Source organism: Abramis brama (genome assembly GCF_963993115.1).
Source record: "Abramis brama genome assembly, chromosome: 8".
Lineage (NCBI taxonomy): Eukaryota > Metazoa > Chordata > Actinopteri > Cypriniformes > Leuciscidae > Abramis > Abramis brama.
In genome coordinates, this window is record NC_139970.1 from 25,172,860 (window position 1) to 25,186,092 (window position 13,233).

At 36.1% G+C, this 13,233-nt stretch overlaps 1 protein-coding gene across 2 annotated transcripts in view; it reads left to right on the plus strand.

Moving 5' to 3' along the window:
* Positions 1–13,233, plus strand: part of dgkg (diacylglycerol kinase, gamma) — a 107,628-nt gene that overhangs the window by 42,213 nt on the left and 52,182 nt on the right. For both annotated transcript variants that reach the window (XM_084122276.1, XM_084122277.1), the window contains exons 12-18: positions 1,732–1,848; positions 2,501–2,599; positions 3,878–3,985; positions 4,088–4,161; positions 6,019–6,093; positions 10,084–10,169; positions 12,612–12,701. In XM_084122276.1, coding sequence (XP_083978402.1) covers positions 1,732–1,848; positions 2,501–2,599; positions 3,878–3,985; positions 4,088–4,161; positions 6,019–6,093; positions 10,084–10,169; positions 12,612–12,701 — 649 coding nt within the window. The remainder of the gene's footprint in view (positions 1–1,731; positions 1,849–2,500; positions 2,600–3,877; positions 3,986–4,087; positions 4,162–6,018; positions 6,094–10,083; positions 10,170–12,611; positions 12,702–13,233) is intronic.

Genomic DNA, 13,233 nt, shown 5'->3' on the forward strand with positions numbered 1-13,233 from the left:
AAGTAATTTTTTTTTTTTTTTACTGTGAGTCCAAGATTGATCTATTAAGTACAGAGCTCATAGTTTAACAAACACAGTGTTCTATTATAGAAGATTTGTGTTATGATTATTTTATCCACTGACCGCAGTCCAGTTCTGTTTCACCCAAGGCAACTTCCCAGACCCTTAACTCTTGGTTAAATCTCAAAGTAATGTTCTGTAGACATGTCAGGAAGGTTATGAGAACATCCTGTGTGTAACGGCTTTTTTTAGTACTGAGAATTAGAGGGGAAAAAGTGAGATCATGCAACGCTGTTTTAATAGTCTCTGACACCTCTTTAGAACTTAAGCTCCCCATTCAGTAACTACCACAGAGATGGAAGATATATGCTCAAAATGTTGTCATTATATTACAGTTTTTCTCAGTCGCTTTGGTGCATTTCTCACATCACTATTTACATTTGCACAACAGTTAATGCAGTTCTCAAAACAATTAGTACAAACTGCAAAACCTAGTTGATAACCTGCAAAAGCATGTCACTTGCTCAAAATGGATAGCTCATTCCTCAAAAGCAAGTATTCATATCAATGAAAGTGTCAGTGTCAACAATATGAAAAGTCCTGACACCATTGTTTATGAACAAGATAGTCAAATGGCTTTGTCATGTTTTCATTATGACAGTTTACTCTGTAAATGTTTTCCAATGCAAAAAAGTCAGGTCTTGGTGACACTACCTGAAAATGCTCAAGACAGCCAAATTTGCACAGCCATTTGAAAAATACAGTTACACATTACTGTATTTAATGAGGTAACTGAGTACAACACACTGAATATGTATGTTTCACATTTTTACTGCATATGCTCTTTGCAATTCTAATTTGTTCACAGCATTGTGCAAAAGAAAGAATACACATTTATTTACAACAAACATAAACTCCCTTTGGGTAGAGCTGTGCACAACTGTAAACAATATTGCAGTACATATTGGAACTGAACATACAACATACATAGTATATTACATAGTAATATATATATTACATAGTAATATATTATAATTACAATACATAGTACTGTAATCATTCATGCACATCCAGACGTTCCTCTCTGTCTGGCCACATAATTTCATCTACATCACAGTGAATATCATCTCTTGCTCAATTGCAAATTGTTCAATTTAGGAGACATTTAAAAAAAAAAAAAAAAAAAAGATTAAAAAAAATGTGTAAACTTTGCTTGACAGATTTTGACAACTAGTTCAACATTTTTGTATGTAATGACTCAAACAATTAAATGAGGACTATTAGTTTTATATGGAATGACTATTCAGCATTCACAAGTATAGTTAATTTTGACTGACATGACATAAGCAAATGATAATGTTATAAAACAGAAGAGAGTTGTATGAAAGCAATTGATGCATGTCCAAAAGCATTTGCAATTTGTTGGAAGGAATGAGAAACTGCTACTATGATGTGCACAAATGACTAAATGTTGTGGAGGTTGAACTAACTGTTGTGCAAATGTAAATAGTGATGTGAGAAATGCACCAAAGCGACTGAGAAAAACTGTATGATTTCACAGAATGTGTTATGTGATGTGTTAAGTGATGTGGAGTTTAATTTTAGTGTAAAAGGCAATAAAATTGCATTGAACAGTTCAAGATAATACTTTCAGTGATGCTTAGATGTGCTGTTTGAATATTTCACAGATAATGACTTTCTCTTTTATGTCTCTTTTCAATGTATCTCTAGGCTATGCAGCATGTTTGGATTGAGGGCAACTCCCCAACAAAATGTGACAAATGTCACCGCAGTATCAAGTGCTATCAAGGTCTAACAGGCCTTCACTGTGTTTGGTGTCAAATCACTGTGAGTATAAACAGACATACTCTGACCAACAAGAGAAACTCTTATGTGTTAATAACACTTCTTGCAACCATACTTCATTCATTCATTCAAGACTGTCACATAATTAGAATCCATCAATATAATTATTTATAGTTTTTCATATATAAATCTGCAATTTATTTTTCTGCTGCAAGAGACCTTGATCAAACACAGAAAAAAAGACTGAATACATTTCAGAATAATTTATGGTTTTGTCTATTTTATAAAAGCCATTTTTATGTAATACTTATTCACACCACTTGGTGGTGTTCTTCACTAAGTTTTCACAGCATTTGGTGGAGGTGGCTGATTTGTTTTAAAAATAGCCTTTGTAATAAAGATAAGTGTCAGCACTTAACACTCATCTAAAGGCTTTTTCTCTCCATAATGATTTTTATTATCACATTATATACTCCTGCACCATCTCTATCGAGTAGCTTTCCTGTCAGTTTCAACTCTAAAACTGTAACTAATTTAATATCAAGTACATATCCTGCTGTCCCCTTTGCGCCTAACATTTAATGTCTTCTTACTTGTTTCAATTAGTGGGAACAAAAGACCCAGACCATTCCAGTCTGTTGATGTGTCTTTCTCCACCACTCCTCATCTATTTGTATTTTGTATTGTTTTCCAGCTCCATAACAAGTGTGCGTCCAATGTGAAGCCTGAGTGTGATGGTGGACCGTTAAAAGATCACACACTCCTGCCCTCGTACATCTGCCCTGTTGTTCTGGTGAGTTATGTTTTTTTCCACTGCACATTTATGATATGTTAAAATTCAAGAAGCATGGGACAATTATTTTGGGGGGTAGGTCGGAGTCCTCGACAAAATCCTCATGGGCCTCTTTCCCACTGGAAACAACGAGTAGTCTATAGTATAGAGAATACAAATACAGTTCCTGCATGCGGCTGTAGTTTGCAAATATTTTTACAAAAAGCAATGTTTTGATCTAACACAGAGATGGTATGTCACACTTATATCACAAAAGAATTGAATTACGACTTACACTCATTTTACTTTATCTAGTAATTACATCTACAATGAAAGAAAAATATTTTTTTATCAAAAGGACATCTCTTGTGCACAACGAAGACAAATTATCCTACTGACTGAGAATTTACAGTTAGAAAAATTTGCATAAAGGATGTGTTTTTTGTTGTGTGCTATCCCAGCTTTCTCAACTTAATGAATAAACTATTTATTTATTTTATTTTAAGTAAATGGTAATCAAGATAAAATGATTCGTTAGTTATATCATATAATGTCTCGTCAGCAATAATCAAGGAAATATTGTTTTATTTTTTTTATGTACACTACCATTCAAACGTGTGGGGTCAGTAAGATTGTTTTAATGTTTTTGAAAGAAGTCTATTATGCTCACCACGGCTGTATTTATTTGATCAAAAATACAGTAAAAACAGTAATATTATGGAATATTATTACAATTTAAAATAACCGCTTTTTGTATTTTAATATATTTTAAAATGTAATTTATTCCTGTGATGCCAAGCTGAATTTTCAGTATCATTACTCCAGTCTTCAGTGTCACATGATCCTTCAGAAATCATTCTAATAATGATGATTTGGTGTTTAAGTTTAAGTCAGGATTCTTAGATGAAATGAAAAGTAAAAACTGCATTTAATTGAAATAGAAACCTTTCATAACATTATACATGTCTTTACTGCTACTTTTGATTAATTGAATGCATCCTTGATGAATAAAGTATGAATTTCTTCTTCTTTTTTTAAAGAAGAAAAAAAGGGGTAATGTATGTAATATATTTTATATGTAAAACATATAGAAAAAGCCCTGCAGCACATAGAAAGATCTTGTGAACATTAGAGACTTGTGAACATGTCTGGTCTAACGACCTTGTAGAAATGTTAAAACATCAGTTCTTTCTAAAATTAAAGAGAAATAAAATAAAGGGAGACAGATTCTTAAATTACATTTGCCTTTCTCTCCATCTCTCTTCGTTGACGTTGACTGTAATGTCTCTGTATCTGTAGGACCGTCAGTGTGCTGTCAAAAGAGGTGAAGGAGAATCATCCCCCAGTACCAGCCCTGAGGACACTGCCCAGTGTTTCAAGTTCACCGGGGACGGCCAGGCACTGCAGGTGAGCCGGCATCAGACACACTGTGAGACTTCAAATCTGTGCTGTACGTGTGTGTGTGTGTGTGTGTGTTTGTGACCTTCTTTCCTCCTTTCTGCCTTTAAGATCACCCCTCTGCCTGGAACACACCCCCTTCTTGTGCTGGTTAATCCTAAGAGTGGTGGTCGGCAGGGTGAGAGGTAAACATCTTTGAAACTCAAACTGTTGCATCATCATTTTTCATATTCTGTACAGCAGTACAAGGTTGGAGAATGGTTTGCCTAACCATTTAAAGTCAGTCGAATCTGCATAGACATGTTTAACAAAAGTCCCACTCTTTTTCTTGCTTGCTGGCAGTGTCCTAAATACCATCAAAGCTTGCAGGAGACAGTAATGCTGTTTAAGGAGGAAGAATGTGGGTGTTGTTTCAGCTCTCACCACCCACTCAACGTCCTCTGGGAGACCAGTTTTGGGATTTTGTGCTGGCATCACCATAGCAACACAGTTTTAAATACCATTAATTGGCCGATTATCCTCCATTATTAGACATGTGCTCAAACAAAGACGTGATAACTGCCCTGGCCCCAAAAAAGAAAGACCATTTTGGTGGTTCTTTGATGCTAACAAAGGAACAGAGTGGTCACCGTTGAATCATACTGTACTGAGTGTATTTTTCCACCATTTTCACCCCGAGCTGCGTATTGAAAGCTCATTGGTTGGGTTTGACATTTGTCTGCACTCTTTTGTTCTTTGCATAGGGAACAAATGAAGTCTTCAGTGTTGATAAGTGCTCAAATTATCACCCCACATAAAAGCATAGCTTGTGACGCAGCTCGTCTTATTTTTCTCTCTCTCTCGCTCTCTCTCTCTCTCTCTCTCTCTCTCTCTCTCTCTCTCTCTCTCTCTCTCTCTTCCTCTGTGTCTTTGCATACTAAAAGGAAAGAGTAGCTAACACAGTTAGAAGTGAAGGACATTGCAGAGTCCTCAATAATCATTTTATTACTTCAAGGTTATTGAGGAGCACTGCTGCAACAGTGTGCAATCTGTGTTTATGTGCTTCTCTCTTTCTTGACTCCAATGATTCCCAGGATTGTGTTGATTTTTGTCATAATGGAATGGAACGTTTTAAGAATATCATTCCTCCATATGTGTCTATCTGGGTCTTTTAAAGGAATAGTTCAACCAAAATAGAACATTCTGTCATCATTTACTCACCCTCATGTTGTTCCAATAAATCCACAGGTAATTCCTGGAGAACAGCAAACCATACAATAGACGAGACCCAACAGCAATGAACAGAAACAAGGGAACTTAAGTACACAAGCAAACGAGTATAATTATGCCCATTCCTGCGCCCAAAACAAAGCGTCTGTGGATGAGAGTCTGAATATAGGTCTGGTAGGACGTTGTCCTGCTCCATTCACAGACGATGAGTGGAAGGAGAATTTGACACAAAGGTCGTTTATGTCCGATTACAATCGGATTATTATTAGGGTCCATGTAATAATTAATGTTCTATTTATTAAAACAAAGTATAAATGTCAGGTTAGTGTTTTATAGTACATTTATTCCAAAATAATAATTCATGATTATTTAGATTATTCAGACCTTTTGTGTGAATCACATCAATGATTCTTTAAAAAAAAAGATAAAAATTTTTTTTAGAGTCGAACATTGTCATTCTCTCATGAGCTCCCATGAAGGTGCCAAAGAGAGCTAGGATGGATGTCAAGATTTTCTATACATAATAACTTTTATGATATTTTATAGTATTTTTTGTGCTGTTGGAGCTTGTCACCACCAGTCCTTACTCAATGATTTTGTACAGAGTGGCCAGGATATTCTTCAAAAATTCAACTTTAGTGTTTGATGAAAGAAAGAAAGTCATTTGAGTTTGGAAAGACATTGGAATGGTTGGTAAATTATGACAGAAATTTTTTGAATTACCCCCATTAAGCCTTTTATCATAATGGAAAGTTCACAGTGATTATATGTTTAAAAATGTCACTCCTCTATGTGTCTTTTAATGCTTTTGTGTCCTCGTTTGTCTTTATCAGGGTGCTGCGGAAATTCCAGTATCTGCTTAACCCCAGACAGGTGTACAGTCTGGAACGAGGAGGACCCATGGCAGGGTAAGACAACTAAAAGCCACCATCAAATTTCAATGGAGACGTGTGCGAATAAAAACATTTCTTTAGTCATTACGGAATTGCTCAAAAACTGTTTGACATTCTCACTGTTGTTTTGTTCTGGCATGGCTCCCTCTCGCTCTTATCCTTTTGCTTCTACTAACCTGCAATCAACTAGTCTGAGAGAGGAACCACTCACAAAGCGAAGCTGACTTTGAGAGACCTACAAGACATTTACTTTGACTCAGGCATCCCCTGCTGTGTAAATATATTCATTTAAGTGATAAATGCACTTCTGAGCCTGTCAGTCACATCAAGGCTTCCTCTTTAAGCAACAATATATTGTACTAAATCCTCTCAGCCCATACACTCCACCTGATTTGGACCAGCTCAGGGTCGTCCAAATCAGTTTTTTAATTGTAGCATAGTGGTGCAACATTTTGGCACATACTCTTAGATAATGATCTTAGCTAACTGATGAGATTGCTTACGAAGAAACATTTTAGTACTCAGAGGTTAAGTATATTGGGTTGTCCTCAAATTTCCTAGGAAAAATAAACGCTAATGAGACCATTGTAAGAATACAGAGCAGTATTATTTTAGTATTGTTTATGTGTGATCATAGTATTTTTAGTATTTATATAGTATTTTAGTCAAAGCTATTTTGAAATAGCTTTTATTTTTAATATTTTATTCGTTTTCTTTTTGTATATTTCTATATAGTTTTAATTTATTTTTATTTCAGATTTAATGATTTTAGTACTTGAATTTCAATTGCAAATCTGAGCATATTTGAGACATTCAGATCTCTTGTGGAGTCTTTTTCTCAAGAGAAAAATTTTCCGTTTAATCCATTTGCTGTCTAGAAGAAACAATTTAGATATTGAAGAGATTTAGGTTTTTTTGGACTTCCACTGTATTGTGCTCTTACACAGTTACACATACTTTAAACCCACTCAAAGCACACTAGTACATTCTGTTCAGCACCCTGTGGTTGTGCAACAGTGATTCTCCTTCAGGAAAATGGAGAGAGAGAGAGAGAGAGAGAGAGAGAGAGAGAGAGAGAAAGTACAGAACAAAAGCAATGGTCGTTCCACGAGAAAGCAGGCTAACCTTCCGTCCTAGATCCCCCTCCCACCACGAAATGTTCTGTAGTCACGACTGGAGCGCTACTCATCATGAGACCATTCAGAGAGAAAAAGAGAGATGGGGATTGAAGATTGTATGACATTGATGATTTCACTCATGGAGAACCATATGATCATATATTAAATTCTCTTTCTTAAGCACTTAGCTAATTCATAAGCATATAGTTCAAGGGTTGGCAGCCTTTTTTGATGTGATATTTTTTTAATCTTGTTAATGACTGCCATTGTTCGTAAGAACAGCTCCTCTTTAATACAAAAAAAGAGAGAACTAGCAACCAAAATGCAGTCCAAACATATTACATTTGAATAGTAGTAAACATATCCCTTATTGGTATTTCATTTAGATTAAGGCCCTTTATTTTAAAATAAATCTACAAATTTTTCTATACTGCTCTTACATTTCTACTTTACCTCTCTAATATTCTAATGTACTTGTGAGATTTGGTATTATGGTGCTGCTAAAGAGATCTCTTACTCCAAAAAATATTTACTCACCTCTGTCATTATTTACTCACCTTCATGTCATTCCAAACCTCTATGACTTTTTTTCTTCTGTGGAACACAAAATAAGTTATTTTGAAAAATGTGTCCGTACGATGGAACTCCATGGCCAACAAAATGGTATGGTTACCAACATTCTTCAAAATATCTTCTTTTGTGTTCCACAGAAGAAAGTAAGTTATACACAGCACGAGTGTGAGCAAATGATGACATCTTTTATTTTTGAGTGAACTATCGATTTAATGTTGTATCCTTTATGATCAATTGATTGTGTGTTGCTCTGGATATACGTATGTGTCTGCAAAATTAAATGGAAATATAATGTGTATCATCAGTACAGCTTCACTATAACACTCTAGATTGATTATTTTGTTTCAGATGTTTCAGAACAAACGCCTTTGAATTGGCTATATTCTTCACTGATCTTTCTTTTCAATCTCTTGCTCATTTCATTGTGAAATATCCAAACGTATGATTGACACTCAGGGGTCTGAGTGGATATCAAAAGATGGAGAAATGAAAAAGGACAAGTGTGAACTTTTGCTAACTGTCTGCGCTGAAGAGTCCGCTCTTATAGCATATAGAAAACACAGCTTGCTCATGTGTCTTGTCTTTTGCCATGTCATTGTATAAGAAATTGTTTATGCAACCCCCATCTCTACAACAGCAACATTGCCATTTTAAACAGACTGGCACTGGTACATTACAAATTTATCTGGAGCAGAGCTCATTTAGTCAGGCTGAAACATGATTCCAGATCAAGCCTGTCCAGAACCACAGCCATGTTCCACTTGTGTTACTCGCCCATTTAACTTCAGTGGACACCCATGTTGTGGACATTGTTGTTGACATAGTTTGAGCATTTATATGGCACTACAGCAACAAACCTGAGAAGGTACAAAAAAACAGAACCTCTTGAATCCAATTGACTGCATTGTCATTGTAAATGTAGTGGCACATTTACTCGTCTGTTTCGCTCTCGTCCTGCATACATAAAACATGCTGCATTGTCAGAGCCCATCAAAAGAGGTTACACAGTATTAATATTTCAGACAGTTGTGTGACTGCTCTGCTGGTGTATTACGCTCAGGTCTATAGCAGATCCCACATGTGCCTGTTTGCAGGATATGTCCTGGACTCACCCTTGTGCTGCAGTACATGCTTATGACCAGCAGAGGGTGGTGTCTTCTTCAGCCTCTGTCCTGCTCTATTAAACTTGCCTCTGAATGTTCAGTGAAGAGATAGAGGTCAAGTGTTTACAGATAAAATAAGTGATAGCATTTTGACGACTTTCCAAAAGAGGGAAAAAATATCTATAGATTGATTATAGCAGTCAGAAGAGAGAATGATGTCAAATTTGCAGTTGAATTAGAAACACCCTCGCAGCAGCGTTAATTACTTTTTTCCCCCCATTACTGCCAAGGTAATATAACACAAAGTATAGCATTATAAATGTGCTTTACATTTAAAAAAAAAAAAAAAAAAAATGAAAATATGAAAAACTTTACTATATTTGCAATATTGATAACTGTGCAAACATTGTCATAGTCTGTGAAAAGGAGAATAATGATTTCTGAAGGATCTTGTGACACTGAAGACTGGAATTTACTGATGAAAATTAAGCTTTTCCATTACAGAAATAAATTGTATTTAAAAATGTATTAAAATAGTACATACATTAAAAATGTTGGCAACACTTTAGTTTAGGGTCCAATTCTCACTATTAACTAGTTGTTTATTAGCATGAAATTGGCTTTTTTTAGTGCTTACTGTATAAAGCACATATTAATGCCTTATTCTGCATGACCATATTCTACATCTCTTAATCTTACCCAAACAACCACCTTACTAACTATTAATAAGCAGTAATTAGGAGTTTTTTGAGGCAAAGTCATAGTTAATAGTCAATTAATAGTGAGAATTGGACCCTAATCTAATGTGTGACCAAACTGTGTAATGTTTAATATATTTGATTTTGCAGTTTGTCTTCTGTTTCTGATCTGTGACATAAATTGAATTTCATTTATTTTTTGTCTCTTGTGAGAAATTGAGAAGCTTTATTCATTCAGTGCTTTGCTCACAGCTTAAGGTCACTTCACAAACAAATAAAGAGTGAGCAAATTTAGGATCAAATGTAAGACTGGCTTCACAGTCAAAAAAAGGCTTTAGCTGAGATTAAAAGGAAGAGATGTTTTTGTTTTTTGAGATTTGCTCCCATGACACTGAATGGGAAAAACATAAATCTTCTATAACATCCTTCAGATCAAACATACTGCATTGAACAGTAAACTGTGAATAGCCACTGGGGAATGATGATCATTCTCATTGTTTTTATGTCTCCCAGGCTCAACTTTTTTCGAGACGTGCCTGATTTCCGAGTGCTGGCCTGTGGAGGCGATGGATCAGTGGGGTGGATTTTGGACTGCATTGGTGAGTACAGCTTTCCAGAGCTGTAATAATTAACATGGTTACATAGACTTAATAGACCATCTGACTAATTTAGCAGTAACACTGTACATGTATTCGAAGTACAAATTGCAACAGTAGGACTTTACACCGACTGCATTTCAGCTGCTCTGTAGAGAAAATAAAGTGATTTCTGGTTAACTAAATATCATTTTTATCTTTCAAGATTAGTGTTTGATGATATGACCAAAGAAAAGCTTTCATTTGAGGTACAGAATATGTATTTTCTTGCAAGAAAAATCGGCTTTAAATAAACCTTGGCTGCCTATACAGTAGAAAGGTGAATTTAAAAAAAATAAAAAAATTAAATCGGTGCTACCTGACTAGAGAAAGCAGAGATAAAAGGCTGTTGTCTTTCCTTTTGCCAAATAGGTTCAACACCCATAATGCACTAGGCATGTTGCCGACCGAGGCCAGCCCCACCAGTCTGCTATGTTTACACTTGACCAGAGTCAAATACCGCCTTGTTTTAGTAGGAAATACTTCTTAGCAAACTTTTAGTCATAATGGTGTCGACTTGTATTGTTCCCATGTGCATTTCCCCTAGGATATCAATAAAGCATGTCGACCAATTCAGCTACAAACATTTGAACATTAGGACGTCATTCCATGCGGTACTTGACACAAGACTGGCTCTTATTTAAGGCACATATAATCAGATATGTGAAAGATATAATCAGAAAGACAAATCATTGTTTCTAGGAAGAGCATTGACTCATCTGTGACCTCTTTCATGTGAGTGAATGCAGGATAACAGTGGAGATATAATGGCCTGTCTTTCCCCCTCCTAACAGCCGTATTGATGTTAATGGATGAGTGCTGGAGAGGAACCTTGTGTGGGCGGTGGTAGATATCGCCGCTAAGTGCTGATTTAGAATCAGCTTGGTCTCCAAACCTTTGGCTTGAAATTGCAATTGGCTGATGGTACTGAAACCTGAACTCAGATCAGAAGCGATGTGCTCTTCATCGCCTTAGAGAATCTTTAGGCTGGCAAATTGAGGCTGACAGGGACACACATGGGAGATCGTCCTTCTAACTGCCATAAAGTGATGATTTAGGAGCAGCTTTTGAATGAGAGCCGCTCTGCGATCAGTCCTTGCTTGTTGTTCACCCACACGAGTTTGACTGGTATTATAAAATGTCTGCTGCTGACGATTACTCAGAGAGCCCCTGCGGTTAGGCAGTACATCGCGCCATACGGACCAGCACCAAAAACAATGTCCCTGCGGTCCCTTTGCACAAAGCAATGAGCCACACAGGGACCATCAGCGTGAGGACAGAAAGATACAGTTCATCATTGACTCTCTTCTGCGGATAGCACACACTGTTCTGTGTGTCTCATAACAAGATCTAATGTGTGAATTATTGTTAAGGATATTATTATTATTATTATTAAGGATATTACGTGGGAATGATACACATTTATGAATGAAGAAGACATTATCCAGTGCTGTATACCTAACTTCAATGTTAGTGCATGTCTTTATCTAGGCCCTGTTACTAGAGCTGTGGAATATACCGGTAATTGTTTTTACGATGCATTGCAATGCTGATGTGAACGATTCTGCATCGATGCATAAAAATAAAAGAATAACATTTTTTAAAATAGGCCTATAATACATATAAATGCGCTGTTTTATTGTAAAGCAGGCTACTCTTATTATATATAAATAAAGCACTTGCATCTGATGTTTCGGTTTTTATGAACAGAACATGCATGAGTGTGAAAATAAAATGCGGGGCGTGCTTGATATTAAACAGTTATGAAAAGATTTCAATGCGTTACTCCCGCTGACTGACACACACCCGAAGCGAGAGCACAGAAAGCCGCCTGCAATCCCGAATTTAGTTCTCTTTAGTGCCGCATAATATAGTAATTATTATTAAAGAAAGAATTTGAGGAAAAGATGCATCGTGATGCCTCTGGAATCGTTTTATAATCGAATTGTTACCCTCTGAATCATAATTGAATCGAATTGTGAGGCCAGTGAAGATTCACACCTCTACATGTTACATATTGTTTAAAAAAAGAGTGTAATTTTTAAAGCCTGGACAATAATAATATATAGTTCCATTTATGTAATTTAGCCTACTAGTCAAAATGAGTTGTATTACTTATTTTAATACTTTAATTCAGCAAGGATGCATTAAATTGATCAAAAGTGACAGTAAAGGCATTTATAATGTTACAAAAGATTTCTATTTGAAATAAATGCAGATCTTTTGAACTTTCTATTCACCTTAGAATCCTTTTTTTCAAATAAATGCAGCCTTGATGAGCATAAGACACAAAAACATCAATTTTGAGTGGTAGTGTACATACGTGCAAATCCATTAAATATAATCATATTTTATGTACTAGTTAAAAATGCAGAAGCTTTAATAGCTCTCTTTGTTTCTCAACAGATAAGGCCAATTTTGCTCGGCATCCTCCTGTTGCGATCCTGCCGCTGGGGACTGGGAATGACCTCGCTCGCTGCCTGCGCTGGGGTGGAGGTGAGGAAAAAACTAGAGACTCCACCAGCAGTTGGAGGGAATTACTTAAGGCCTTTGAAATAAAACTTAAAGGGCTTTCCTTCACAGAACCACTCGAGTTGAGATTAGGCTTTGAATTCTTTGAATCTAAATGCAATCCTGTATAAACCCTTCAAAAGGATTTAAAAACTTTTAAACATTTCCACACTCAACCCTGAACAGAAGGTCAGACTGTAATAATCAAACTTCATCATAGTTTGTTGAATGCTCCAGTCACATGAATGAGAAAGCAGGATTTGTTGAGACCACACGTGCTTTCAGGTTTTTCATTCTGTGATCTTCATCACACAGATGACCGCGACAAGCACTTGCCCAGTTAGTTAAGCCAGTTGAGTGTACACTTAAAGGGATAGTTCAACCAAAGATCAAAATTCTGTCATCATTTATCAGCACAAAAGAAGAACTTTTGAATAATGTCCACAAAAATAGCCTGTGTACTATTATCCAAGTCTTTTGAATCTGTACTACTAACAGACCAGTGTGTTAGTGAGAT